The 27,264-nt window shown below is 51.4% G+C and overlaps 10 protein-coding genes across 10 annotated transcripts; 7 read left to right on the plus strand and 3 right to left on the minus strand.

Annotated features, from left to right (window-relative positions):
* Positions 1-78: 78 nt before the first annotated feature.
* Positions 79-1,738, plus strand: PV09_05773 (uncharacterized protein). The gene is made up of 3 exons (XM_016359321.1): positions 79-829; positions 900-1,117; positions 1,175-1,738. The coding sequence occupies exons 1-3, from the start codon at positions 508-510 to the stop codon at positions 1,550-1,552; spliced, it is 918 nt and encodes a 305-aa protein (XP_016213000.1). The 5' UTR covers positions 79-507; the 3' UTR covers positions 1,553-1,738.
* A 691-nt stretch (positions 1,739-2,429) lies between these two features.
* PV09_05774 (uncharacterized protein) lies at positions 2,430-4,874 on the plus strand. The gene is made up of 4 exons (XM_016359322.1): positions 2,430-2,761; positions 2,812-2,943; positions 2,994-4,155; positions 4,212-4,874. Exons 1-4 carry the CDS (start codon positions 2,718-2,720, stop codon positions 4,671-4,673), a joined length of 1,800 nt encoding a protein of 599 aa, XP_016213001.1. The 5' UTR covers positions 2,430-2,717; the 3' UTR covers positions 4,674-4,874.
* PV09_05775 (uncharacterized protein) lies at positions 4,820-6,424 on the minus strand. The gene is made up of 2 exons (XM_016359323.1): positions 5,601-6,424; positions 4,820-5,546 (listed from the first exon to the last, which is right to left on the minus strand). The coding sequence occupies exons 1-2, from the start codon at positions 6,247-6,249 to the stop codon at positions 4,882-4,884; spliced, it is 1,314 nt and encodes a 437-aa protein (XP_016213002.1). The 5' UTR covers positions 6,250-6,424; the 3' UTR covers positions 4,820-4,881.
* A 331-nt stretch (positions 6,425-6,755) lies between these two features.
* On the plus strand, positions 6,756-8,231 carry PV09_05776 (transaldolase). Its single transcript, XM_016359324.1, has 3 exons — positions 6,756-7,031; positions 7,093-7,839; positions 7,902-8,231. The coding sequence occupies exons 1-3, from the start codon at positions 6,950-6,952 to the stop codon at positions 8,057-8,059; spliced, it is 987 nt and encodes a 328-aa protein (XP_016213003.1). The 5' UTR covers positions 6,756-6,949; the 3' UTR covers positions 8,060-8,231.
* Positions 8,232-9,332: 1,101 nt separating this feature from the next.
* On the minus strand, positions 9,333-9,631 carry PV09_05777 (uncharacterized protein; the record flags this gene model as incomplete). Its single annotated transcript, XM_016359325.1, has 2 exons — positions 9,333-9,492; positions 9,564-9,631. The coding sequence occupies 2 exons, from the start codon at positions 9,629-9,631 to the stop codon at positions 9,333-9,335; spliced, it is 228 nt and encodes a 75-aa protein (XP_016213004.1).
* Positions 9,632-10,290: 659 nt separating this feature from the next.
* On the plus strand, positions 10,291-11,533 carry PV09_05778 (uncharacterized protein; the record flags this gene model as incomplete). The annotated part of the gene is made up of 5 exons (XM_016359326.1): positions 10,291-10,347; positions 10,399-10,571; positions 10,620-10,897; positions 10,954-11,414; positions 11,465-11,533. The coding sequence occupies 5 exons, from the start codon at positions 10,291-10,293 to the stop codon at positions 11,531-11,533; spliced, it is 1,038 nt and encodes a 345-aa protein (XP_016213005.1).
* Positions 11,534-12,659: 1,126 nt separating this feature from the next.
* PV09_05779 (uncharacterized protein) lies at positions 12,660-14,243 on the plus strand (the record flags this gene model as incomplete). Its single annotated transcript, XM_016359327.1, has 2 exons — positions 12,660-13,284; positions 13,336-14,243. The coding sequence occupies 2 exons, from the start codon at positions 12,660-12,662 to the stop codon at positions 14,241-14,243; spliced, it is 1,533 nt and encodes a 510-aa protein (XP_016213006.1).
* A 1,359-nt stretch (positions 14,244-15,602) lies between these two features.
* PV09_05780 (uncharacterized protein) lies at positions 15,603-16,848 on the plus strand (the record flags this gene model as incomplete). Its single annotated transcript, XM_016359328.1, has 2 exons — positions 15,603-16,042; positions 16,167-16,848. 2 exons carry the CDS (start codon positions 15,603-15,605, stop codon positions 16,846-16,848), a joined length of 1,122 nt encoding a protein of 373 aa, XP_016213007.1.
* An 860-nt stretch (positions 16,849-17,708) lies between these two features.
* On the minus strand, positions 17,709-20,571 carry PV09_05781 (uncharacterized protein). Its single transcript, XM_016359329.1, has 3 exons — positions 19,695-20,571; positions 19,245-19,578; positions 17,709-19,160 (listed from the first exon to the last, which is right to left on the minus strand). The coding sequence occupies exons 1-3, from the start codon at positions 20,193-20,195 to the stop codon at positions 18,256-18,258; spliced, it is 1,740 nt and encodes a 579-aa protein (XP_016213008.1). The 5' UTR covers positions 20,196-20,571; the 3' UTR covers positions 17,709-18,255.
* A 555-nt stretch (positions 20,572-21,126) lies between these two features.
* On the plus strand, positions 21,127-26,997 carry PV09_05782 (uncharacterized protein). The gene is made up of 2 exons (XM_016359330.1): positions 21,127-25,004; positions 25,079-26,997. Exons 1-2 carry the CDS (start codon positions 21,480-21,482, stop codon positions 26,897-26,899), a joined length of 5,346 nt encoding a protein of 1,781 aa, XP_016213009.1. The 5' UTR covers positions 21,127-21,479; the 3' UTR covers positions 26,900-26,997.
* The last annotated feature ends 267 nt before the right edge of the window (positions 26,998-27,264 follow it).

Here is a 27,264-nt window from a genome sequence, read left to right on the forward strand (position 1 = left end):
TACGTGACGTCAGTGATGTGCCTGATCCCATGTTCCCTTGTGTTCCCATATGTCCAACCGTTTGCCAATCAAAAGACAGTCCGATCTACGGGGAACTTGCCTTCCAGTGAAAAGTTTCGTCAATTCACGGGGCGATGAACCTGGTCATCCCACGAGCAGGCCACGCTGAAGCTGGAGGACAGTTGGAAGGCATGTAAAGGTGGGACGTCATTGTCCAGGATTGGGATATTTTGGTTCATTTATACAATTGAGCGGCTCAGATATATGATTCTCCAGGTCTAACCTTATTTTTCACGTAGTACGTCCTTAAGCACGCTTATCGTTTAACATTTGCTGGGCGCTGTTCGTACCACGTCGTTGTCGCGCGTAATTGCGGATACTTGAATAGAGCAGGCATCGAATTGTCTCACCGTATCGATACGTCTTGACTGAAGGTGCTCGGCGGAAAACGAGACACTAGACTGCTCACACGAGGGATACGCTTCAGTTCAGCAGCTGTCGTCCAACATGTCTAGCCAGTCAAACGGGAACCGAACAGCTGATACCAGCGCAATTGATGCGAGGAACGATCCAAAGCATTCTGAACAAAGAGACGTTTCTGACAATGAGAACCTTGACTCTGCCGACGCTGCGAACGAGAAACGAACGGGTGGATTCCCGGCTGTCGGGAAAGCGATGGCACCGATTACCCAGCCCGTGAACTACACCATCAAAGGAACTACTCGCACGCTCAACACGACAGTCGGCGTGACAACCAGCGTGGCGAACGGAGTCATCAGTGGAACGTCAAGTGTCCTTGGAAACACTGCCGACGCCGTGCTTCCAAAAAGTGCGTATCCCCGTTCCGAGCGACGAGCACGGGAAGGAAAACGGGTCAGGGACTAATGCAAGGTGACTAGATACGGGCAAGCCGGTTAAGAACCTCACGGACGGCCTGAGTAAAACTACGACCTCGGGCACTCGTGGTGCCCACAAGACGACGGAGGCAGCGACCAATGGCGTCACGGACACTCTGACCGACACTGTGACGGGCGTCAGCAATGCTGACATTGTAGGCGTCGCGAGAGGAGCCACGGGTGGGCTTGGGAATACAGTCTCTGGGACGGGTGAAGCAGCGGTATGCCCAAAATCACGCCGACAAACGTCGATCTTTGATTCTGACTCATCTTTGTAGGGCGACACGCTTGACGGAGCCGTGGATGGACTTGGCACGGTTGCAGGAGGGCCCGTCGGCCAGGGCGTGTCGAATGTTGGCAAAGGGGCCGGCAATCTAGTGACCGGACTCGCCACGGGAGTCGGCGACGGCGTCACCGAGCTAGGAAAGGGAGACGTGCCAGGCAGTCTGCTCTCCATTGCCGGCGGAGTCGGCCGTGGAGTCGGAGGTCTTGTCACGGGAATTGCTGGATACGGCAGAAACCAGAAGAGTGACAGTTCGTTCTTTGGCGTTGATCTTGGCGATCAAATCGGAAAGCTTGCGGCAAAGGGAGACGTGGATAAGAGAAAAGCCGAAGCAGAGAGAAAGAACGAAGATACGGTGGGAGTGCGAGAATAATTTATGTCCGACTGTCCATAGTGCCGCTGTCGTCTCTCCGATCTACAGCGTTTATACCCTCCTTCAGCTTCGAACATGTGTGGTGTATTCTTGGCAGTTTGTCGTTCCTCTATCCAGAGGAGAAAAGTATGGGGATAATCAGGCACGTGAATTTCAAGATTGAAAATCTTGGCGATTTCTATCCTATTGCTTCTTCCCCAATAATCCCCGTCTTCTCTAGTTGAACGAGGAGTGTCGGCTGCCGCTTGTTCGTGCCATTGCTCCTAGGTAAACCAACTGTATCTGAACACCAGCCAAGACTTGCGAGTTTCAATCTGTCCTTCAGGAGCAGAGCTTTGGGCAGAGAGACGCCCAATCAAAGTTGTATCGGTACCCCGGGTCGAAATTCTCAGATCTTTGGGACTTCATAGTCCCGGCGAAGCGTTCGGAAGCCGGAAACGAGAGAGGGAAATTGACGAGATGCCAGAGCAGGCCTTGGCTATGGGTACAACATCCTATCCATCCAAGCCTACTAACTCGCTCATTGCACATTTTGTCAATAAAATCTTACATTTAGCCCTCGATGGCCTGTTCAGATCCCTTGTGCAACTTTTTGACGCCGCATTCGAAAACGCAGGGGACATGTTCAGCATGTGGCCATCTGGCTGCGCTGTGTGTCATCACCGTACACTGCTGACGTTTCTTGGCCGGATGAGGCTCTGTTTGGCAACGGTTAGGATTTTCTCAGCATTGAGTTCGCTGGTGGAGCGGCGCAGACGACGAATGCGGATGAACCATCAGGGAAGAAAAATCTCGCCGCGGATTGGGGTTAGTGACTTGGGGCCCCGCAAAACACTTTGGCTCGTCGATCAAGAGGTCAGCTGCAACATGATTCTTCGTCGCCATCAAGCGCCAGTATGTTTGTTGACTTCCATTTACAGCCACAAGCCTAATTAACAATCTTAATACGAAAAGGCACTCTGTAAAATCACACAGGACTAGATATCCCGCTCTGCTGCAGCTGCACGGAATCAGGTACACTACAAATCCCATATTTCTCGTCAACCTCGCGATTCGAAGCACGGAGCTCCAAAACAACCGTATTCCGCTTCAACATGTGAGGTTTGGATATTGAAAAGATTTTTTTTTTTCTCGAGTTCGATTTGCTACAGGAGATCAGCATAGGATGGAGCAAAACTCCTGGCAGAGTGACGAGCCGGCTGCAAAGCGGTATGTTTTGAGTACCGCCCCAGATTTCATATCAGTCTGATAGCATTCAGCTTTAAAGTTTATCTTGCTTGCGACATATGCAGGAAGCGAAAGACTCGGTGTGATGGGACTCGTCCAATATGCACACCATGCAAAGCTGCAGACCGTAACTGCAGCTACAGGAAGCCAGCGGACGCGTCCGTGTGAGTGACTCTTTTCAACGACCAATTGGACAGGCACTCAACGAGTTCAGAGACTTCAACATATTGGAGCGCCTGGCAGAAGCCGAGCGCAGACTGCAGGAACTCGAGAGCAGGACTCAAACTTCGCCCCTGTCGGCGAGGAACATTCCTACGTGGTCGGGTGACTCTGCCGAACTGTCTCAATTCCCAGACCTGCACACTGCCGCCAGCTGCAAAATCTTGCAATGCTGGCCGCGGCTGGGCGTCAAATTCACCTTGACAGAATTCGAACCATTGCATTACCCCAAGATCGGTGACCAGGCCGAGTCTCGGCTCATGCAGCCTTTTCGGGGCTCGGAAGGGCTCCCATCAGCAGGTGTGCTAAGAGATGCCCTTTCCCTGTTCTATTCTGGTTTGAGCGATATATCCGCTTTGTTTGAACACCTTTGCTTCTCCACGGATATCTTCTCTCACGACAAGCTGAGCCGAGAGCTCGAAGCGTTTGAATCAGGTCTCAACAGCTTAGACCCAAGCTTACTTTCTATTGAATGTCTGCTGATTCTTACGCTTGCATTCACGCTGAAACCAGAAGGTGATACTGCTGACTGCTACGGATTTTCGCATTTGTTGGCGGCGGAAACGTGTTTTCGCGAAGCCCTTCGACAATCTTGGAAACTTGCCGCTAAAGCAGAATACCGACAGACGCCGATCCTACTTCTTATAGCATACATTCATGTCTATGTATTCTCTCGTCCGTTCCACGCGTTAGGTCTTCTTCGACATATCACCCCATTGCTTGAGCGCCGCAAAGGACAATTTATATCAAATCAGGTGCATACCTGGACAGAGCTCCATTACATCCTAGAAAGCGACCTTTTGACCGAGATAGATGGGATATTGACCACGCCGAAAACTTCCCGTCGCGTATTAACAGCGAATGGTCAGGGACACGATCGAGGCTCTGTGGATTCCTTTGGCCAATATCCCTCGCCAAGTGCGGACGAGGGTGCCAGTACACAGAGTCTGATCCGCCATCATCTTTGGCTCCGTGCATTTCAAAATCGTGTTTTGACTAAGCTGTATTCCATTTCAAGGGCTTACTGTCACCCGAGTGAAATTGGCAGCGACGTCGCGGAGCTGTCTCGGGAGCTAGAGATTTGGTATCGCTCGTTGCCGTTGGACATGCAATTCTCAAGAAATCTTTCCACGTCTCCTTCCTCAAGTCTCAGAATGGTCCGTTTGATGCACATTGTCTTCGACACGGCCAGGACTGACTTTGTTTGACGCAGAATGAACTTTCGGAACGATACTTTGCCTGTAACTTTTTGCTCCATCGACCAGTGCTTTATTTTGTCCTTCACGAGGACTTGGAAAAAGCTAGCTCGCCACCAGGGAGCCTGCCCAGCCCTGGAGTTCAGCCGTGGATGGTAGACGCTAGTCAGACCTGCATACACAGCAGCCTGATATTACTTGCTTCTCGGACCATCCCTCGAAAACACAACAATTGGTGTGACAACCAATTATTGCTGGCTGCTTATTTGATGACCCTTCAAGGGCTGTTGAATACCAAGGCAACGGAAGTGTTCCCAGAGTGCAGAAACGTCGACGCCCTTCTCGATAGCGCGGAAGCGGCGATAGAGTCATCGCCATTGATTGCAGAAGTCGATAGAATGACTTTGGCGATAATGAGAAATGTGCGACATAACGTAAGGCCCACATCAAACCACCAGGTAGAGAATCTGGTGGCATGAAGCAGCAGAATCTGCCTTCAAGAGGCATGACTGAGCAATTCGCACTCGAACTACGGACTGGAAATTAAATGGTTGAACAGCTACACGACGAAGGTCCTACGAGGAGCTTATGCATTGTATAATATACTGATGGTTATAATCAAACCCAAGCATCTAGGAAGCATATCGCTGCACTTGAATTCCATGACTACATTATCCTCGATCTTGCCTAGTGCCAATTGGTGAACACGCCATTTCCATTCGTAGTCACGCCGTTGGTCGCCGCTTCTTTGACAGCGTACCACCCAGCTGTTGGCATTGCTCCTGCGTTCCTCGTGTGGCGTGGTGCAAGAGTCAACTTCCCAAGAGTTGCATAACACGAGGCGCCGCCAGCAGCTGGAATGTTATTTGCAAGCCCCTTGCTTGCCGCGAACGCCAAGGTAGCGAATTTGATAGCTTCTTTATAAGCGGCTGGGAGACCTACTTCGTCGGAGACGACGGTCTTCACGCCGTGCCTCAGCAGTCGAGCCGACAGCCTGTTCATGAGATGGGCATTCCTGGTACCGCCACCACTCGCGATCAGCCTTTTGACGTCCGCTTTCGGAAGGACGAATCTTGTCAAGCTCTCTTCGATGCTGTAGGCGGTAAACTCGGCGAGGGTGGCTAAGAGGTCTTCAGTGGACGCGGAGCTGTGCCGTGCAAGCACGTCGTCCGCGTAGCTTGCACCAAAGTCCAGACGCCATGCCGACCGAGGGGGGTTCCGCTTGAAGAAGTCATGTTGTTTCAGCTCCTCTAGCAGCGGTTCGATAATCTTGCCTCGCGCAGCGAGCTCGCCGTTCTTGTCATAGCCACGTCCGGTTCGTGCCTTCACGACGTGATCCAGCATGACGTTTCCTGTGGTATCACACATCAGTAGAAATACGCTACATGGTTTCAAGTAATACGTACCCGGGCCTGTGTCGAACGCCATCATCCTACTTCGATCCTTGTCGGCCAATTGTAGATTCGCGATGCCTCCGATGTTGAGTGTGGTGGTGGGATGCTCTTCATTTCTGAAAGAGACAAAGTCCAGGTATTGCATCAGAGGGGCAGCTGAGCCACCAAGAGCATGATCCAGAGGTCTGAACTGGGTGACTGTTGTGATGTTCGTCAATCCTGCCACCACACCAGACTCGACGATGAAGTAGCCGCACGGGTAGCCACCTTTCAGCCATTTGTCTACTAAGCTTTTCGAGCCGCTTTCGGCGAATTCCTTCATGAGCTTGCGATTTGGAGGCTCTTGGTACACGGTCTGGCCGTCATAGCCAAGGATCTCGACGTCTTCGGCTCTGATGCCCGCCTTTTCGAGGAGTTGATTTGTGGCTTCAGCGTAGACAGCGCCGGCAGCGTAGTTAAGACGAGTCATCTCAAAGAGCGTCAGGTCATTGTTGAATGCTCTGAGAATCAGCGGCTGGAGCACTTCGGGCCAGTCCACGGTGATGGCATCCACGTATACAGGCTTGGTAGGATGTCCATCTGGCGCAATGTCGATGGAACATAGGACGGCATCAACGCCGTCGAACGACGAGCCGCTGTTAAGACCGACGATGTATGGCATTCTCAAAGTAGTACAATAGAGCAGCAAAGAAGCCAGAAGAGCAACACGAAGATTGAAATAGCAGCCGCAGCTGCTTATACAAACGACTTATGGAACCTACCGGGGGCGCGTTTCCCCCCCATCATCTCCCATCGCGTTCCCAGGAGCTACAATTGTTCGCCGATCAGGGACTCGGTGCCCGGATGAATTCATCCCAAACTTGGTACACGGTTGTAGCCCCGTATCTTGGTCGGGTGCCGTCGCTACGACCGTCGTGCTGGGAATAAGTCTGGGGTTGAGAGCGATCGGAACGTCCGTCGGCTGGCTTCCGAGAACCTGGTTGCATCGTGCTAGCCAATGAAACGAGTCCAACCTCCTTTGAACCATTGTTCCATCAACACCGATCACGGGCACTAAATCGTTTGGTGGAGACTGAGCCAAGCGCCAAATAACTTAACATTAATGCTCCCCGTGCCTGTGCAAAAGTATCGCGTTGTCAGGTGACAAGACTATCGTTCGCCGTGCATCGGATGTCGTCCCACTTTCTTAGAAGCATGGAGCAAGGCATTAGTTTTGAAAGTTGCGTTCCTCGATTCCGTTGGTGCTTTGATCCAAAGATCCCATCAGCGATAAGAGATATTGTGCGGTCAGGATTTCTTACAGTTTGCTCTCGCTGTGTTCTGCACAACCTTCATATCAGAACATCGTAACTTTAGCCAAAATGCCCTCGCAAGTTCTCAATGCTTTTGATGAGATTCAAAAAGCTGGGACAACGCTCATAGTCGACTCTGCGAACTTCCACAGTATGTTCTGCGCTCATTTCCTCAGAATGCCTGCATTCATCGGACGCTGACGAACCGCAAGATCTTGCGAGATTCAAGGCTGCAGAGGCAACCACCAATCCGTCCATCATATATGCTGCAGCGCAAAAGCCTGAATATGACTATGTTCTCGCACGTTCGGTGGAGTATATTCGCCAACTCGAGAAATCGTCACCATCCTTGTCAAGAACACAACTTCTTGACCTTGGAATCGAGCACCTCGCAGTTCAATTCGGCACGGAGCTTTACAAGATCACTGGCGGGATTTCTACGCAGGTTGAGGTGATCTACTCCTTCAGCGTGCAAAAGACAGTGGATGCAGCTCTGCGTCTGATTGAACTTTACAAGGCCGAAGGTGTCCCTAAATCAGCCATTAGGATCAAAATCAGTGCCACCTGGGAAGGCATCCAAGCCGCCCGGATACTCGAGTCAGAGCACGACGTTCGGGTCTTGATAACAGTTGTCTTTGGCTTGTCGCAGGTCGCAGCAGCCGCGGAAGCTGGAGTCTCTTGTGTCGCTCCCTACGTGGGCCGGATTGGAGACTGGTACAAAGCGGCCGAGGGCGTCGCACGGAAAGACGGCCTAGACATGGGCGTTGAGCGCGTCAAAGAAATGCAGAATTATCTTCGCAAGCACGGCTACAGAACCAAAGTGATGGGAGCAAGCTTCAGAACCACTGCACAGGCAATTGATCTTGCGGGTGCCGACTATCTGACGATCTCTCCCACTGTTCTGGATGCGCTCAAGGAACATGTTGGCAAAGTGAGCCCTCAGTTGACAGCCGAGAGTGGTAAGTGGTAGATCTTCGTTCTTTTTGCGCTCTAGATTAGCTGCTAAAGTAATGGCCCGTAGCCACCGCGTCTACAGTTCCGCAGATAAAATACAGCGAGGACGAGTTTCGCTGGGCCTTCAACTCAGATGCGTGTGCCGTCGAGAAATCGGCAGACGCTATAAGACGGTTTGCGGCAGACTCCGAAAAGTTGAAGGGCATGCTTGCGGATCGGTTGTAATCTCAAGACAATTTCGACCACTTCGATAGACTTTAGAGATACATGTGCTTTTCAATTTTACTGTTAAAGATGGTGATTCGAATAAAATTAGACCAGGTTGATATATCGGCAAAAAAAATTTTTTTTTTTCAAAAATGTTGATTATATCTTCAGCCTTCTACTTCGTGCAGGCCTTCATCAACAAGCCGAATAATTCAAGATCCTATCTCACATCCTCGGGGCTAGTGATTGAGGACTTGCCATTGACGATCCATTCGTAGACTTCCTTTAGTTCCAGTGTATATGGGTCCTCGTATGTGCTTCGAATCGTCGTCACTCTAAATGACCCGTCTGGCAAAGAGTTGGACAATGATGGTCGTAGGCAAGCCCTTGATGAACGGCGAATCGATGCAGACCTTCACAGTCTTGGTGTTCCCAAACACTTCTATCGAAGCGTCGAATCTCGACACTCGGTCGATGCCTGATTCGCACGCGGCTGCAAAGCCAGGATACTGGAATATTGCGCTGTGATGGTCAATATCGACGCGAAAAATCATCCGTTCATCGTGAAAAATACCTCCAAAAAGGGGATCCCGTGGAAGTGCACGGCGCAAAGCCTACGTCACCCATTGGCTGACCCCGAATCTCACATATTGCACTCAAGTTGTGGGAGCCCTTGAGGTGTCAGCACATGCTCTGCACAAGCAGACAAGAACGTGCATTTTACATAACTTCAATCTCCGAGGGTGGCATAAGCAGTCTTTGCTGGGCGGCTAGAGGCTTCGAGCTGGCAGCCCTGTCATTTGAGTCGAGATATCGAGCACCTATGTCTTGCCCCGCCAGGTTTCGTCGCGGAGTTATGTAGCGCAACGAGGAAGGAAAGATAAGCCATCTGCTTTAACGCTATACGACGATTCTTCACAGGGATACCAGGACTTCTTGTGTCCATTCAGCCTATATATATATAGCTGTTGTTCTATCTTCAGGTTACCTTCTGGAGGACAACTGGCACCAGCTGTATTTACCGTATTTATCATATATCATACGCCACTTATATCACAACTCAGGTTGCAAAGAAGTGCTAGACGGAAAGATATCCCGCCGTCCCTCTACCTGATGTGTATGATACGACTCTGCACAGTACGACCTGCTGCTTACTCATTACTTACGTTACACCCTGCGCAACTCGAGATCAGCTCCGGAAAAAGCTTTGTGTGAGAGTAGATTTCCCTTTTTTTATTATCCGCTGTTGGCGATCATGACCAAAGTCTACTTCTGAAGCAGCAAAGAGTTTTTATGCAGTCCGCATGACCTTCAGCTTTGTGGCACCCACGGTTCTGAGCTGGTAATTGTTCAAACCATCATGGGAGACATCCCAAAGATTTGTGATGTGAAACATGTGCGACAAAAAGTTCAGTGTAGGAATGTGGAAAACCTGCGTGACCATACCACATCTACAGAATGATCCGTGTTTCGTGCAAACATCTATTATTTTTTTTATTAAAAAAAATGTATCTTTACAGACCCTATGATGCCGGCGCGGATAATACGACCCTTGGACTCATCTTCGGTCTGTCTTATGTTGCTGAACATGACGGGCTATTATGAATCAATCTAGTACAAAAGGATTTCAAAGCTTCGAGGCGAAAGTGATGTCTCGAGCCTTGTTTGAGCCGCAGGAACTGCCTTGACATGGCAAAATATTATTTCAACCGGTTGTATTGCATTGACAAACCCAAGAGGCTACGCAATCTTCAATCTCCTTGAGCATGAAGAGATAAATCAGAAAGCATGGTTCGCATGGGGTATGGCGCGCGGGAAGCCCGATCTTACGACTGGACCTTTCAACGTTGCTAACTTAGAAACCACCTTTCTGGGAACGGGCTAAAAAGCATGGCATCCGATCTTTTGGGAACCGGCTAATTCCTGCTATTGATCCGCAGTGGCTTCAAATTCATCGCGTCTTTTCCTAATGCATTTACTCCGCACATTTTTAGTTCCAAGTTTAAGCAGCAGCCACAATGATGGGGCAGCTTTGACGCTCTCCATCTTTGGCGGCCTAAACATGTTCAGTCCACGAGCCAAGAAGCTAAGATATTCACGAACTGTGTCGACTAGAGGGTAGGCCGAATTTAATCTTTAAAAGGCAACGCTCGACCTGCGTTGCAATGAGGTTCTTATTCCATGATACGCGTTGCTGATCTTGATACTCTGAATATTTGGAAGAGAAATTAGCAATTTGAACGAAAAGCATGTCTGTCGGCTTGGCCTTGATCGGCTCCGGCCACTGGGCGCGGGACGAGCATTTGGTATGCTTCTTGAGTTTCATAAACAGTACAAATAGTATATTGACTCTACAGCCCGCTATTTTGGCGAGCAAGCACCTACAACTCAAGGCAGTGTACTCAAGGACCACAAGGTCCGCAAGAACAATCGCGGAGCGAGCCCCAGGTATTGATCTCTACTCTGAAGACGGGGAGTGCAGTTTCGCAGATATCTTGAAGAGAGAAGATATTTCAGCGTTGTTAATCTCGTATGAAATCCGCTTTGTGGTTCATTGCAGACTTTAACACGAGTGTAGCTTGCCAATTGGGAGCCAGGCCTCGTATATCAAGGCCGGCTTGTCTGCGGGAAAGCATGTGCTCTCGGAGAAGCCTGTTGCAGAAAACCTCCAACAAGCCACAGAACTAATTGACTGGTACAGATCGTCGAATCTTGCGTGCACTTGGTCAGTGGCGGAGAACTGGCGGTTCCTGCGTAGCTTCGACCGCGCAGCTGAAGAGATCAAGAAGCTGGGTAAGATAATTGGCTTTCAGGTCCGCCATTTTACCAAGGTCGATAAAGACTGGAAATTCTTCAGTAAGCATGTTTCCTTGAAGGCAGGACCTGGGTTTCCTTGTCGCTGACGAATACAGACACGGATTGGCGAAAGACTCCCACTCATCAAGGCGGGTTTCTTTTGGACGGCGGAGTCCACTTAATTGCCGGACTTCGCCAATTGCTCGAGGCTGGAAACGAGCGTCTAAAGCATGTGTCTGCATTTACCAACTCGATTGAAGAATATCTGCCTCCGGTCGACACAATCAACGCCATCGTAAAGACGGAGTCCGGGATCTCGGGTACGCTGCAAATCTCGTTCGGAACGACGCTCCGAGGAAACGAATGGACCGTGGCCTGTGAAAACGGAGTGGTCAGCGTGATCGATGTTTTGGATTCGGTGGTCACCGTGATGGTCGATGGCAAGAAGACGATTCTACCCTTAGCGAATGAAAAAACAGGCGTGCCACCAGAAGTGAGAGTCTGGGGAAAAGCACTGGCGAATGGTACTGCTCTAAAGGCGCAGGAGCCAGAGTCAGCACGTGCAGATCTCGAAATTGTAAGTCTGGACCAGCATGCAAGTGCGGCATCACCTAATATCATGGTCAGATTGAGCTCATTTTAAGGAGCGGCGAGAAGGGGGGCTTTCCGATGGACTGTCGGTTTCAAAAGGTGTAAGCTGATTAAACCTAGCGCTCTTGATGTTAGTAGTGAGATCAATCCACTAGGCTACAGTAGTTGCTATCGAATTGCTCAGACCTAGGTGGGAAAAAATTAACAGTCCACCGTACATGGCCCAGCGCACGCTGTCTCTAAACTGTTCTTCCTAACCGCATCATCCTCTAACCAACCTTAAAGCAAGACCATATCCTTCCCAAGTGTCTCGAACTGGAAAGTCAGAAAGCAGGCTGTAACCGCGCACTTTTCCTCTCAACTTTTTTAGCAGCAACTACTGACACACGCGAACTACAACACGGCCAGTTTCCCGCAAAACTCGTACGATTTACGCGAAGTCGTCGGCGAATAATTTACACAGCGGCGGGCTGACTGCGCCGATAGAAACGAATCTAAGCTTTCCAGGGCCTGACTGAAAGCTCGAGCAAAAGGCAAGGTTTCAGGATCTGGCCAGAACTATGAACAGATTAGTTTTCAAGATTCTATTTCCAGTCGAGGCAACGACGCGGCGGATGGAAGAGGCCCGCACGCGAAGTTACTTGAGCGTGGAGTCGCATCAAAGGCGCGATCAAATGATCCGATTCTTCTTTAGCGTAGAAAGAAAATCCATGTTTTATTCGGCCATTGACCGATGCTGCAAAAGTGGTGTCATGATTTCTCGTCTAAGCACTTTGAACAACGACGTGGGAAAAGGAAAAATAGCACTGCAGAATTCCGTGCCCCCTGGCACGGAACCCTCCCGATGGTTGGTGTCGGATGCTTCCGACCAACCTTACTCGGTGACATCCCCGTGGTACACTAAGCCTTAGGGCCATCGTGTCGAACTTCATTGGGCTTTCACGCTGTGGAATTTGCTGAAAACCTGGGGTTCTGCATTTGCGGAGTCTGGGTCATGTCCCTGGACGTTGGATGTGAGTCGATGTTCGCGGCCGTGTAATTACCACGCGACTCATTCTCCGACCGTCTGGGAAACTGGTGGAGATTCCATGGCTTTCGTGTCGTTATGATCTGGAGAGCGGTTATATATTGTGGCAAAGGAAGGTGTACAATTCATGCTGCCAGCGACCTGGCTTCTCTCGTCTCTTTCCTTCTTTCCCCAGCACTTACCACTTTACAGAACGGGGTCAAGATGTTCAATGTTGATTTAAAGACCTACAAATGGGCCATTATCTTTTGCTCAATGTCAGCCATTGGTGCGCTGGTCTACGGATATGACAACTCTTACTACAACGGCGTCCTTGCCATGCAGCCCTTCAAGGATCACTATGGCGACCACTATGTTGATGGCAAGAAAGCTCTTGCCGTTAGCTTCACCTCGTTAACAGCCTCATCTATCTACATTGGTGATTTGCTTGGCGCGTTGATCTCAGCTCCTATCAACGATCGATGGGGTAGGAAGGCAGTCTTCATATTTGGCTCTCTGTGCATCCTGGGCGGAGGTGTGGCGCAGGTTGCTGATAATCACCATGAAGGAGTCATCGTGCTGGGGCGTATCCTCATAGGCTTTGGCGTTGGATCTTTCGCAGTGACGTCGCTGCTCTACATGGGAGAAATCGCTCCCCTTGCCGTCAGAGGCCCGGCACTGATGATGTTCCAATTTCTTCAGTCATGCTCTCAGCTTATCGCATCTGGAATTACCCAAGGCACTGAGACGATTAACGGTACGCTGAGCTATAAGATACCGATGGGGGGGCTAGTCGTCCTTCCTGTGATCATGTTCATGTGCCTACCGATCCTCCCTGAATCACCAGTCTGTACGTTCTCATGACGTGGCCTGTTTCATTGCGATTGCTAATATAGCTTAGGGTACATACTAAAAGGGCGAAGAGACGATGCTGTAAAATCTTTCAGGAAGATTCACAAGAGCGAGCCGCACTACGATCCTACGTCCGAGATTCAGATGCTCGAAGAAGCCAAGAGAGTCCAAGAAGAAGAAAATGCGAAGTCCAGCTGGGTATCACTATTGACCAATCCCATTGAGCGGAAAAAGATAGTATTCTCTGCCGGCGCAATGTTCGCGCAGCAAATCAACGGCATCCTGTTCTTCTATGTCTACGGGGTCGTCTTCGCACAAGCCATTGGTATCAAACAGCCATTTACCATTCAGCTTATCACCAACGTTCTTCAGATCGTCGCAGTTGGTGCTTCAGTTGTCACAGGCAACAAGGTCCGACGACGCCTCAACTACTTGATCACCACGGTGATGATGTTTGTGGCTTTTCTCGTGATGGGGGGTATTGGAACGCATAAGGCACTTTCAACGGCTGATCAATATGTTATTGTTGTCTTCTCATATGTCATCATAGTGGCGTTCAACTTTGGTATGGGCCCTCTAGCCTTCACTGTCGCCCGAGAGATGGCAGTCGGCGTCAACCAGGACAAAATTATGTCTATTGCGATCGCAGTATGGTACTTTACCATCTGGCTTGTTTCGTTCACAGCACCGTATTTGTATGACACAGCTGGACTCGGACCAATGTTGGGATTCGTGTATGCTGGCACAACATGCATTTCCTTTGCCTGGGCTTACTTCTGCGTGGGCGAGACGACTGGAAGAACAACTTTAGAGATCTCAATGTTCTTTGATCGGGGAATTCCAGCCAGGCATTGGAGAAAGCATGTATTTCCTCCACATTTGGCGCAGTCGGAGGACTTCTCGGCCGATGAAGCGTTGAAATCGGGCACAGTCGCGACCTCAGAGAAGCTGACGTAGAGCCACTGCGACATAGTGCTAGCGCTCCAGCGTGGTATGTCATGAAGGCTTTATCTTCCCTTAAGTAGCCTTGGGAAAGAACGTGACAATGGGAAGAAGGCCCTGGTCTTGAAGATCTTGCAGCTGTGCAATAGCCGAATTTAAACCAGTTATTTCTTCCAGCTTATTTGTTCAGTGAAAACCGTCCTTGGCGTGATCTTCCGACTAGTTCGACGAATGACCGTCAGATGTCGATCCTAAAATGGAGCTTGCGGCATCATGCATGATGGTGGCTTGCTGCGCGATATTGGATCATAGACATCTGGTCAAGAGCATGGCTGGTTATTGCGGACTCAACATCAGAGGCAACGAGACAAATCGAAGGAACTGCGCCCAGCTCGAACGAAACTGTCATAAGCATACAGTAGTTGCATTTGGCGTAGCATCGAAGCTAACCAAGTAAAGGATAGTGAATGACAACACTGCAGGGACAGAGGCAGAGCGAGAAGGAGAGACCGGCAAGAGCGAGAATGGGAAGCCGCGTCGAAGAGTCGCCAAGCACTTACCCGACTTGGCAGAGTCTGGACTCGGCCGGCAGGTTGTCTGCTCTTTCCTCGTCGCCAGCCTCATCTACAAGTTACACGAACATGTCGCGGCGCGCGGTGCTCAGAGACCAACAGATGGCTGTGTTCTTCTCGAGACATCGAACAGCTGGGGATTCTACCAGCTCCCTTATCCATCCGTTGGACTGATCGACTCGCGGTCTACCATCGACGTCCACTGTACCGAGGGCTAACGAACGAATTTCGACAAGACTTGATCTCGGGCACGAATCCATGCAATCCAATTCGACGCATTTGGGCCACTGAAGCGTGCAGCCGCAATCAGGCATTGCGTTCGTCTTGCGCAACATAATCTACCAACCAATTTTCGTAGAGTGCACGGCTGTGTGAAATGTCAATACCATTTTGAATCTGTCAAGTTGCTTTCAAACACAAACTCGTGGCTAGAAGCAGACCCCTTGTTCGACAAACCTATGACATACACTTTGATCGATCGTTCCATTCTGTTTCAACCACCCCACAACCACTCGAGGACTGCATGTACTGTAGGCAATTGGTCAAAGGCGTATAATGTGCACGGACTCGCTTCTGTCACGCGGAACCAGCCTGATTGATCAAGATCATCCCAGCTTCTCGAGGTCTCGGCAACGGCTGGTCGTTTGGAAGTTTCCGAAGGCGCTCCAGATTTAACCATCAGATACGGAGCACTAGATACTTTGACTCAGATCCGTGATTTCCCCTCTCCGTTTTTGTTCATCCGCCCAGAGTTCCGTATTATGAATCGAAAGCGCATCCCATCTGAAAGGCCAGAGAGAAAATGGTGCTTATCACGCCCTTTCGCCGAGGCCTCACAACGCCAGCGCCATATGTAGTCCAAAGAGACATTTCTGTGGATGCGATTGGACCTTTGCAGCCTCTAATATATGATACCTCTACACTACTGCTGGTTAGCGGAACAATATCAGGACAAGAACTACTTAACCCATTGACTACAATCTTTACGCCACCTCCTTCTTGTTTGATGAACATATACAACATCAGCTCCAGCCTGATTGTAGCACCGACACAGCTCCCGGAATGTTACCCATCATCTTCATACGAAATCTTTTCACCCGGTCTCTGTCCCTCAGGATACACGGTTGGGGTCGCAAATATTCAACCGGTTATCATTGAACCAATTGTAGGCCTCGTCCTCGCTCCAGGCGTCGCACTGAACACTGCTTCTTACAATGAAACACACTTCGCTTGCTGTCCAAGGTATGTGTTGTGCGACAAAAGGTCTCTTTGTACTTACTCCGCTCCTTGAACACGTGAATGATTCATACGGAGTACAAACGACTAATTTGTGAGCTGCGTTCAGCACATTCACATATTCAAATAGCTCATGCGGCTACGTCGTCAATCAGCCGACATTAGCAACAACGGCGATTCCAGTATCAGAGGTTACACCGGAGAGCACCTTCGCTCGCACCCTCGTTAATTACGTGTCCGCGACAGAGACGCAAAGTTCTGGTTTTGCCAGTCTAGAAACAGCAGAGCCACCATCCACAACGAATCTCGTTACGACCGGTATGCTAAGTCTGTACGCTCCACCCTTCTATGTGCGTTACCAAGACTCGGATACCTATGTTGCGTCAATATGGTCGTCCATTTTCGAATCATCCAAATCGGCTCTACTAGCATCATCGCAAGGCCAAGGTGGGAATTCCACAATTACCACGCTGTCCACCTCCTCCCCGACAGCTTCAGTCGCTCATAGCGAAGGCTTGTCCGGAGGCAAGATAGCCGGTGTTGTCATTGGGGCCATATCCGCACTGTGCATCCTCATAGGTGTTATCCTGGTCTGGCTCAAGAAGCGGCGATCACAAAAGTTAGAGAAAGAGACGCACAGTGGAGCCGAAGGTGCATGGGCGAAGCAGGAGTTGGATGGCACGTCTGTGCATCCCAAAGAGTTGGATGCTGAGCGTGAGATCAAGGAAATATACGCCCCAGCATCACCACCCGTGGAGTTGCCGGGTGATGACGTCTACTCCGTGGAAAGAGAGGAAGAGAGAGAGAGATAATACTCTCGTCGGATAAGCGCTGCACGGTTATTGATGCGGAAAGTGATTAATGAGCTAAATAATTTCAACCTCTTAATAATATCAACAATTTTTTTTTAACTTATTTTCCTTAATTTTAATCCTATTCAACTTCATTGTTCAAACGAGGAGGCTCGAACTGTGCGGATCCAAATATGACGCAATCTCGGCGAATGAGAGGACAGGGCTCAGATACCGCAACGTCGTGCGCACATTTAGAGTATCTATACTAATTCCTGCGACGCCTTTCACCAGAAAACTGCGCGATGTCCGGTTCAGGCCTTCATAGCTCAGGGTATGTGATCACCGCAAATCAAACGTTCGTAGTCAGAAGCAGTATCCTAACGGGCCAATCAGGGTAGAGCGTTGCACTCGTACGAATGTAATGGTATGCAAAGGTCCGTCGTTCAAATCGGCGTGGAGGCAGCCTTGAATTTTTTTTGTTTCTCTTCACCTATCCCACCTTAACCCCCCCCCCCCCCTTTTTTTTTTTTGCTGTAGACTTCACCCACCCATCCTACCCACTTCTCTCCCTTTGATTTGGAATTTTTCCATTTTGCCGTCAAACTGAGTAAATCACGAGAGGAAGGTTTGCAAGTTTTGAGTCCTCTCTCTTTCGCCAATTTTTCTTGGAAAATGAAAAACAAGAAGAAAGAAAGAAAAATTGATTTTAACTCCTCTTCGATCCTAAAAGTTCGCATGGCTGCTGTTCGACGATCCTGTCGGGAAGCCGATGGGCCTTTTGCCTATTTGTGACGAAGGACCGCAAAGCATCGTCGGGGAAAGAATTTTGCGGTGGGTTTGAGACGTCAAGGGGAAGAGGATAGCGGAACGCAGCCAGCGGGAAGAAGGTGGTGGACGACGTGAATAGCGCACACGAGTACGCGGATGACGGCAAGGTGGCACAACGGTACATGGTGATGGCATCTTTGTTGTCCTATGATCGTGGCCCCATTGTGAAGGGAGATCTATTGTGTGTACAAACCAAGAAAAACCCGAAAAAAAAAAGACATGAGCTCCTCCCCCCAGTGCGCCTATATGTGTAGACATATTGTATGCTGGTATCTCTCGCAGTAGACGGAAGCGTTGCAGAACCTCTATCCAGTTTCTGAAACAAGACCCAAAATTGGGGTTTTAACAAAATAAAAAATGGTGTCCGTCAGCTATGCCAGAGAGCGGCGAAAAGCCCGCGATCCGATCCCTAGAGTTCGCCCTGTCCGCGTATCCGCAAGAGTTTTTCATCATCCAGATGAAGGAAGTCGACGCTGCGGCGGGCTTGTGGGATCCATTTTGTGGTCATACGTGTGCGCCGCCTAAAATGCCCAGGAAGCATGCCCATGCTTGATTTTTTTAAAACTCCTCTCCTATCCCTCTCGTTTTCTTTTTTCTTTACTCAAGGTTCTCCGGTTTCTTGACTGGGCTCTTGGTGGTGGGACTCGCCTCGTTGGAGCCGCGGCCCAGACTGAGCGAGTTCCTAATCACGTCACCCAGGCTGCCCGCCCCAGGCCGAAGAGTGTCGCTTCCGCCGCTTCTTCCACGACCGTGGTTCCTTCTCTGCTCGGTGAAGCGTTCAGAACCTTCATCGTACTCGTCTATAACCCGAACGGGTGCATAGCTTCCGGCACCATCCTCGCCGCCCACGAGCGCTAGATGAGCGGCCCTCTCGCTCTCTTCGCGCATCTTGCGAATCTTCATCCAGTTGTACACTGCTATAGTGACGATGGTGACTGCAAGGCCAGCAAAGTTGATCGGCGTTAGTCTATCCTTGAAGACGAGCGTGCCCGCCGTAATCGTCAGCACTTCTTTGAAGATGCCGCAGATGCTCAGTGTGACGACCGATGTACGCTGCAGCAACGCAAACTCCGAAGCCGTCATCATGAAGGCAAGCGTGCCGGGGAACAGCAGGATGCCCAGCGACATCCAGTATCCCTTGGTTTCGGCAAGTGTGTGCAACGCCTCGCTCAGGGCCAAGAAGCCTTCGACAGGGATTGCCAGCACGAGCAAGGTGACGAACATGACGGGGGCAAGAAAAAACAGTGTGGCGAAGGGGTTGCTTGTTGCCGGATTGCGGATGAGCAGAATCTGTGTGAGCGACCAGCGAAACCCCGATGAAGCGGCCGCCGTCATGACCAGTAAGAAGCCAAGCGGGTCGAATGCGGTCTCGCCTGCGACCATGAGCAGCACGCCTGCGGTCATTGTGGCGATTGTAAGGAAAAGCTTGACCGAAGGTTTTTCGAGGCGGAAGAGGAAAGCGAAGAGCAGAACGAAGCCGAGGACAGAGGATTTACACATTGCTGTTGGCGCACGCTTCAGCGTTAGTTGTATGCTTTTCGCATGAAGACGAATATGCTCGTTCGGACCGGGGGGGGGGAACGTACTATAGAATGTCATCGAGATGAACTTCAACGACATGTTGCCGAGGCCAATGTCCAAGCCCGTTGCGGCGCCGCAAGGCCCTATACGCGTGAGATAGAACCAGCGCGTCATGATTGGCTTTGAGTGGTCTGGAGGGGAGATCGGACGCATTCGCTGGGCGTGCAGCGGCGCGTGCGGGTTGATCGAGTCGTGCCGTGGCCGGAAACGCGGAAAGAAGTATAGGACCAGCGAGGCGAGTGTGAATTGGACGATCATGTGGACGCAGGTGGTGAAGAGGGGAAAGGGGAAGACGATGTCCGGTTCCTTGTCCTCTGATTTGAACATCCACTTGTTGTACTGGGCACGACAGCCTAGTTAGCGAGCTTCTTTGCTCTACGGTCATGCACGTCCATGTGTGGACGTGCGAGGAAGATGGCGTGTGGGAAGGAGGCGGGAATCCCAGGAGAGCTCACCAGAGTAATAGATATGGAGAAGAAGTACCACAGAGCGATCAGGCTCGTGTTCACTATGACCTTCCACCAGAACGTCGCGTTGGCCAAGCGTTCCTCTTCCTCGCGCCTCACGCTCGACGGTCCGCCTACGCCATCAGGTACCACCCTCTGATCCAGGAGCGTGTTCCTTCGCTTCCGCTTCCGCCGCTTACGCCGGTCTCCACTGGTCAGCCCTGTCTCCTCGTCGTCTTCCAGCCGGCCTGCCTCGTCGTCGCTCAGAAAATCGTCCAGCTCCAAGTCGTCCGAGCTCGTCATGTCGGATCCGGAGTTGGAGTGCTGTTCGTCACCGTCTCTCCGCCGTGGCCGGTGCTGGTGTGGAGATAGGGAGTTCGGCGAGGAGGAAGGCGCATCCCCTCTGGGCGTGCCTGTTGCACCGGTGTTGCGAAGGCGATGGGGCAGCAGATCTGACGTGTTGACGTTCTCCGTCGCAGTCGAAGCGCTGCGACGGTGCGACAGGTTCATGACACGAAACGGCGGATGTGGGAGAGGACGGCGAGTGAAGAGACGGGGGGAACGAAACTTCGACGCGCTGAGAACACGAGTTCGAGAAGAGAGGAAAGCCCAGGGCTGTAGTCAGCGGCGATCCGGCGCAGGATCGATGCTGGGATGTATTGTAGGTGCGTCGGTGGGTTTGGGACGGCGGAAGACCCAACCGTGGTACCGTCCGGCGGTAACGGGAAACGACTGCGGACGAGCAGACGGTCAGGGAAGCACGGGGACAGGCAGAGAAGGACGACAGACGGTCATTGGAAGCGTGCAGAAGAGAATCTACATGCAGTTTTATGCGAAACAGACAATGGGTCGCTGGTGAGGAGAGACGGGTGAGCTTCCGGCGTATGTGTATGGACGCATGAGGGAGCGTGTGCAGTGCGTTGTCCGCGTGCCTGATGCTCGTGCCTGGGGTTTGCTGGGCCATGTGCCCGCAACTTAGGGGGTGGCCGCCTGACTGCAGGCGCCCAATCTCCTGCGGGCAGGCCCCGTTGTGACGCCGGCGCAGACGAGTGAGATCCGCGCCGGCCTTACTCTCCCCAAGCTTTCCTAGCTATCTATTCGCCAATCATCCAAACTGCTTAGGGGTGTCTAGCCCGTATGGATCGCCAGCGTGAAATGAGTTTTGTTAGTGCTGATCACTCGCGCTCGCTTTGTCGTCATTGGACTGTCCAGCAGCGAAATGCTTGGCCGAGGCTTTATTAATGCCTGCGGCCACAAGGCATCAATAGCTCATGGCTTGGCGCCAAGCTTAGGGTTGGCTGGGATTGGCCAGGACTGGGGATGATGGCCAGGGTTAGGGCTAGGGTTAGGGTTGGCAGCCTGCAGCCAGGCCCAGGCTAGACTGCTTTGAGAAAAAATTCTGAGCCTGCTCCGACCTTTTTTTTTCCTCGTCGTCGACAAGCAAGAAGTGTTGGTCGCATCGACACTTGTGACGGTGCTCCTAATTGCTGGCATATTCGTTTGCTGGCCTTGCTACACTGCCAATCGCGTGTCGTCGCAGTAAAATTCGCAACCTCCACGTCTTGGAAGCACCACGCTCCTGCGCTTCAATCGAGCCGTATAAGCCCTCCGCCGCCGCTGACGACGAAGACGACGACGAAGAAGAAGAAGAAGAAGAATCTACCTCTGTCTCAAGCCACTGCTCGAGACCGACAGTTACAAAGTCCGCATTTTCCCGTGCGAATTGCTTAGCCGCTTGCTCGAGCCAGACAATGTGTGACCCCAGGTCGTGACAACTTGCACGCAGAACCAACCATGTTTAACATCGCCCTTCCCGTCTCCTCCGCAATCTCCGGAGTCGACTTCTCCTTTCTGTCTACGCCGGAGATCAAGAAGCTCTCTGTGAAGCGCATCTACAACCCGGTCACCTTCGACACACTCCTCCACCCTACACCCGGCGGCCTGTATGACCCCGCCCTCGGCGCCTTCCTCGACAACCGTTGCACCACTTGCAAGCAGAATGAGTTCCGCGGCGGCTTCGGCGGCTGCACCGGCCACGCAGGCCACATCGAGCTGCCCATGCGCGTTTACCATCCCTTTTTCCTCGATCAGATGATGAAGCTTCTGCGGGGAATGTGCATCTTTTGCTTTCACTTCCAGATGGGACGGACGAACGTGGCCAGGTATGTGGCGAAGCTACGTCTGCTGGAGCTTGGGCTGTTGAAGGAGGCTATGGAAGTGGACGGCCTTGCCATGGACGGCTCGAAGGCTAAAGACATTGCCGACGCAAATTCAGACAGCGAGGTCGAGGAGGATGAAGACGCTGCGGTTGCGGCCGAGACGTACCGTCGATTCGCAGATGCTGCCATACGGCGCGCAAAAAAAGAAGGTCTTGTTGTGGAGAGAAACGAAGCCATGCTCGAAAAACGCAAGGAGACCATCCGCGAGCTTCTGAACGCCCTTAAGACGCCTTCGGGCAAGTGCACCAACTGCCACGCCTTTAACCCCGTGTTCCGCAAGGATAGGTACGTCAAGATCTTTCGCAAGCCGCTGCTGGCAAAGCGCCACAACCAGAACATCGGGTCTGGGCTGAAGGCCCAGAATGCGCTCATGATACTGAGGACGCGCCGGCTGGCCGAGGAGAGGGCAAGGAACAAGGAGAAGAAAACAAATGGCCTTTCCCACACAGACGAGGCGATTGCCGATATGGACCTTAGCCCCGACGAGGAAGAGGACGTTGAGGACGTCATACTGTCAGATCCGGAAGGCGAAGATCTGAGCCTGGCCCAGACAAAGAGCATGGTCGCCACAGAGGCGAGCATCGGCACGGCGAAAAGAGGTACGAAGCAGAAACAGGAGAAGGAACACAAATACATACCTGCCGATGAGGTTCACGCCATGCTCACCTTGTTGTTCGAGAATGAGAGCGAGCTACTGCAGCTGCTGTACAACCCTCGGTCGCAGTCTTCGCGCAGAACAGCGTCCATGACGGCAGACATGTTCTTTGTGGACACTCTCCTCGTCTCGCCGTCCAAATACAGGCCAGAAGCTCGAACGGGAAATGGCGTCATCGCGGAGGCTGGTCGCAACACGCACTATCGTAATATACTACAGATCTGCGATACCATCACTGGAATAAGCCGAGACATGAAGTCGGGGACGGGCAGGAAACGCACATTCAACGATCTTCAGAATGCAGCTATCGATCTTCAGAACGCAGTGAATGCACTATTTGACCGCGACAAGAATCCTGTTGGTGGCGCAGCTGCGAAGAGGGCCGAGGAGGGCATCAAGCAAGTCCTCGAGAAGAAGGAGGGCCTCTTCCGCATGAACATGATGGGCAAACGCGTCAACTTTGCGGCACGATCCGTCATCTCGCCCGACCCAAACATTGAAACCAATGAGATTGGTGTGCCGCCTGTGTTCGCGAAGAAGTTGACATACCCAGAGCCAGTGACGAGTCACAACTTCTACGAGCTCAAGGAGGCCGTTTTGAACGGACCAGACAAATGGCCAGGCGCTGTTGCGGTGGAAAATGAGAACGGCCAAGTTATAGCTCTAGCGAAGAAGACGGAGGAAGAGCGCATGGCCATCGCGAACCAGCTTCTTACGCCGTCCAGCGTACACGTAGACGGTGCAAGAAACAAGAAAGTGCACCGACACCTAAACAACGGCGATATTGTCATTATGAATCGTCAACCCACGCTTCATAAGCCCAGTATGATGTGCCATCGGGCGCGAGTACTACCCGGAGAACGTACGATTCGTATGCACTATGCCAACTGCAATACGTACAACGCCGACTTTGACGGTGACGAGATGAACATGCACTTTCCACAGAACGAGATTGCGCGAGCGGAGGCAATGACGATTGCCAACACCGACAATCAGTATCTCTCGGCCACGGCGGGAAAGCCTCTCCGTGGCCTGATTCAGGATCACATTTCTATGGGTGTGCAGCTCACGAACAAGGACGTATTCTACACGCGTGAAGAGTACCAGCAGCTCATTTACTCGGCCATCCGACCAGAAAGCAACCACACCACAAGCGATCGGCTGATCCTGCTTACACCGGCGATCATCAAACCAGAGCCGAGATGGACTGGCAAACAAGTCATTTCCACGGTGCTACGAAATATTCAGCCCAAGCATCTAGAGCCGCTTAATTTGACCGGCCGTTCGCAGACGTCCAAGGACCTGTGGGGTCCAGGATCGGAGGAGCAGGATGTGATATTCAAGCATGGCGAGCTGCTCTGTGGAATCATGGATAAAGCACAAATTGGACCTGCCGGCGGCAGTATCGTAAATGCTGTCTACGAAGCATACGGCGAGACAGCTGCCGGAAAGCTGTTGAGTATCCTGGGCAGACTTCTCACCAAAGTTTTGCACATGCGTGCACATTCTTGCGGCGTTGAGGACCTCATTCTCACAAAAGCTGGTGACGAAGCTAGAGCAAATCTGCTCAGAGGAGCGGACAGCATTGGTCTTGCCGTTGCGTCCGAGTACGTGACGATGAAGGAGCGAAATCCGACAGCCGATGATCCGGAGCTGCGGCGACGTCTTGAGCGCGTGCTTCGTGATGACAGTAAGCAGGCTGTTCTGGATGAGCTGATGAAGAAGAGTAACAACAAGCTCTCCGGTGACATCACAAAAGCCTGCCTGCCCCATACACTCATCAAGCCGTTCCCCAAGAACCAGATGCAGGCTATGACGGGCACAGGCGCCAAGGGCTCCATGGTTAACGCGAACCAGATTTCGTGTAACCTAGGACAGCAGGTTTTGGAAGGCCGAAGAGTTCCTATCATGGTGTCCGGCAAGTCCCTGCCCAGCTTTAGACCGTTCGATACGAGTATTCGCGCCGGAGGGTACGTAATGGGTCGTTTCCTTACGGGCTTGAAGCCTCAAGAATACTTCTTTCACATGATGTCCGGTCGCGAAGGTCTGATTGATACCGCTGTCAAGACGTCTCGCTCGGGTTACCTTCAAAGATGTCTAATTAAAGGCATGGAAGGCCTCAAGGTGGAATACGACACCTCAGTACGCGACTCGGATGGCAGCATGGTACAATTCCTTTATGGCGAAGATGGCCTGGATGTAAGCAAGCAGCAGTACCTGACCAATTTTACATTTCTGTCACAGAATTACATGACCATGGCTTCTCTCCTCGGGCTCAAGGATGAGCATCAGAACTTGCAGAGCGAGGAGGCTAAGGAAATGCAAAAGAGGATTGCAAAGCAACTGAAAAAGGGCAGGCCGGCAGATGATCCAGTCATGAGTCTGTTGAGTCCAAGCAGGCATCTTGGGAGCACGAGTGAAAAATTCTATGCAAAGGCCACGGCGGTATGTTCTACTTCACTACATGTTACTCTTATTTTTCTTATTAATTAGAGGGGTTTCGCTAACATGACGCGCAGTATGTCGAAGAGAACAAGGACAAGACGATCAGGGAGAAGAAAGACAAGGATTCGAAGAAGATCAGCAAAAAGGCATTCGAACTGCTTTCACAGATGAAGTACCTCAAGACGCTCGCCGATCCAGGCGAAGCAGTCGGTGTTGTTGCTGGACAGTCCATTGGAGAACCCTCTACGCAAATGACATTGAATACGTTCCATCTGGCTGGTCACTCATCAAAAAACGTCACGCTAGGTATTCCTCGTCTGCGAGAAATTCTGATGACAGCCAGTGCAAAAATTTCCACCCCAGGAATGACGCTGTACCCGCTGCCAGAGATGAGCATTGAAGAGGCGGACAAGTTTGCGAAGAGCATCACAAGACTCAGTCTTTCCGATTTAATCGATGAAGTAGAGGTTAGAGAAACTGTCGGTCGGGGCATCGCGTACATGCAGGCCAAGACTTACAAGATACGTCTGGCCTTCTTCCCGTCTGAGGAGTACTGCAAAGAATACGCAATCAAGACAGATGATGTATTCATGGCTGTGGCTAAGCGGTTTTTGCCGGCCTTGCAGGCTACCATTAGGAAGGAGCTTCGAAAGAAAGGAGAAAAGATAAGCGCAGCAAGACCTGAAGTTGGTCAGTCAGCGGGGCGCTCGGAAGGAGTCACTGTAAGGGCCGCGCGCAACGATGACGACGATGATGGCCCTGCAGAGGAAAGTGACGATGAGTCAGAGGATGATAATGAGGACGATGCCACCGCCAACAAACAGCGAGCTAACCGGAACGAGGGAGCGGGATACGAAGCTCCAGACGAGGACGATGAACGCATACGAAATCAGATCCGTGAGGAGGACGGCCTGGAAGACGAAACTTTCGATGATGACATGGACATGCCTGAGGATGAGGCTCCAGGTCTCAGACGAGATTACGATTCCGATGCTGACTCCATGGACGAGGGTTACGGCGGGTCTTCCGAGGAGGAATTTCAGAAACAGAGCAAGAAACGTACGCGGGAGGAGCAAGAGGCGTTTGTCAAAGGCATCAAAGGAAACGAAGATCTCGTCTCATTCCGCTTCAGCACGTCAAAATCGGTTGCAAGCATCAGCCTTGAGTACAGCGCTTCGAGCTCGAAGCTTCTCATGTTGCATCTGGTGGAGAAGCTTTTGCACTCGACCGTCGTCCACGCTGTTCCGGGCGTCAAGACGTGCATTCTCAACAAGGAGAACAAGTACACGGACCCAGTCACTGGCGAATCACGCGTAGCCCCAAGTATTGAGACAGAGGGCATCAATATCGAGGCCATGAGGGAATGTCAGCACGCAATCGATCCGCACAGGATCTTTACGAATGATATTGCCGCAATGTTAAGGCTGTACGGCGTTGAAGCTGCGCGGGCCACCATCGTCCGGGAGCTGGACGCCGTCTTCAGAGGTCACGGCATCAGTGTCGACAATCGGCATCTGAACCTGATCTCCGACTTCATGACGCGCGCCGGCGGCTTCAGACCGTTCAACCGTCTAGGCATGCGCAACAACGCAAGTCCGTTCATGAAGATGTCGTTTGAGACGACGGTAGGCTTCCTGCGCGAGGCCGTCCTCGAGGGTGAGTCCGAGGATGCGAAGAACCCAAGCGCGAAGCTCGTGCTTGGCAAGATGGGCAGCGTCGGTACGGGCGGATTTGGCATCTACCTGCCCGTGGAGAAGGAGGCGGATTCGTTCCCGGTGGACAGCGACCAAGACGAGAGCGACGAGGGATTTGCTACCGCCCGTGAGGGTAGTGTAGATGGCACTGTCGATAGTTTTGACAAGGATGTGTATGGTATGGACGTGGATGAATCGTGACCTAATTTTGACGATATGTACAAAATGTACATGCTGAGATATAGCGCGAAATATCAGGTTGCTTATTTAACGCCATGCTCCCTCAAGTAAGCAGCGTGCAGGAAATCAAAACACTAGCCGAGATGCTACCCATCCTTTTCCAAACTTGCACAAGACCCCGTTAGATGCATGCATTCCGTCCGTGCCTGGCAAATCCCAGATCAAGATTGCCGAACGGCAGCCAGGGGTCCGGTAAAGGGAACGAGAAAGCTGAACTGTACAGATCCAAATAAAAAGAGAGAGTGCGTCTGAGTCAAGAATGATTGGCTTCTACGGCTAGCAAAATTGAACTTGAAAAGAAAAAAAAAAATAAACGTCCAGAAACG

Source organism: Verruconis gallopava (genome assembly GCF_000836295.1).
Source record: "Verruconis gallopava strain CBS 43764 unplaced genomic scaffold supercont1.18, whole genome shotgun sequence".
NCBI classification, from domain to species: domain Eukaryota; kingdom Fungi; phylum Ascomycota; class Dothideomycetes; order Venturiales; family Sympoventuriaceae; genus Verruconis; species Verruconis gallopava.

Excerpts from the sequence above, each read along its gene's own strand:
- PV09_05775 (XM_016359323.1), bottom strand. The coding sequence starts at position 6,249 with ATGCCATACATCGTCGGTCTTAACAGCGGCTCGTCGTTCGACGGCGTT. Across the intron at positions 5,547-5,600 it reads GGCGTTCGACACAGGCCCGG|GAAACGTCATGCTGGATCAC; the intron begins GTACGTATTACT and ends GTGATACCACAG.
- PV09_05773 (XM_016359321.1), top strand. The coding sequence starts at position 508 with ATGTCTAGCCAGTCAAACGGGAACCGAACAGCTGATACCAGCGCAATT. Across the intron at positions 830-899 it reads CGACGCCGTGCTTCCAAAAA|ATACGGGCAAGCCGGTTAAG; the intron begins GTGCGTATCCCC and ends CAAGGTGACTAG. Across the intron at positions 1,118-1,174 it reads CTGGGACGGGTGAAGCAGCG|GGCGACACGCTTGACGGAGC; the intron begins GTATGCCCAAAA and ends TCATCTTTGTAG.
- PV09_05781 (XM_016359329.1), bottom strand. The coding sequence starts at position 20,195 with ATGAACCTGTCGCACCGTCGCAGCGCTTCGACTGCGACGGAGAACGTC. Across the intron at positions 19,579-19,694 it reads TCTCCATATCTATTACTCTG|TACAACAAGTGGATGTTCAA; the intron begins GTGAGCTCTCCT and ends TGTCGTGCCCAG. Across the intron at positions 19,161-19,244 it reads CATCTCGATGACATTCTATA|CAATGTGTAAATCCTCTGTC; the intron begins GTACGTTCCCCC and ends GTGCGCCAACAG.
- PV09_05782 (XM_016359330.1), top strand. The coding sequence starts at position 21,480 with ATGTTTAACATCGCCCTTCCCGTCTCCTCCGCAATCTCCGGAGTCGAC. Across the intron at positions 25,005-25,078 it reads TCTATGCAAAGGCCACGGCG|TATGTCGAAGAGAACAAGGA; the intron begins GTATGTTCTACT and ends CATGACGCGCAG.
- PV09_05776 (XM_016359324.1), top strand. The coding sequence starts at position 6,950 with ATGCCCTCGCAAGTTCTCAATGCTTTTGATGAGATTCAAAAAGCTGGG. Across the intron at positions 7,032-7,092 it reads CGACTCTGCGAACTTCCACA|ATCTTGCGAGATTCAAGGCT; the intron begins GTATGTTCTGCG and ends ACGAACCGCAAG. Across the intron at positions 7,840-7,901 it reads TCAGTTGACAGCCGAGAGTG|CCACCGCGTCTACAGTTCCG; the intron begins GTAAGTGGTAGA and ends AATGGCCCGTAG.
- PV09_05774 (XM_016359322.1), top strand. The coding sequence starts at position 2,718 with ATGGAGCAAAACTCCTGGCAGAGTGACGAGCCGGCTGCAAAGCG. Across the intron at positions 2,762-2,811 it reads GACGAGCCGGCTGCAAAGCG|CTTTAAAGTTTATCTTGCTT; the intron begins GTATGTTTTGAG and ends GATAGCATTCAG. Across the intron at positions 2,944-2,993 it reads AAGCCAGCGGACGCGTCCGT|AGACTTCAACATATTGGAGC; the intron begins GTGAGTGACTCT and ends CAACGAGTTCAG.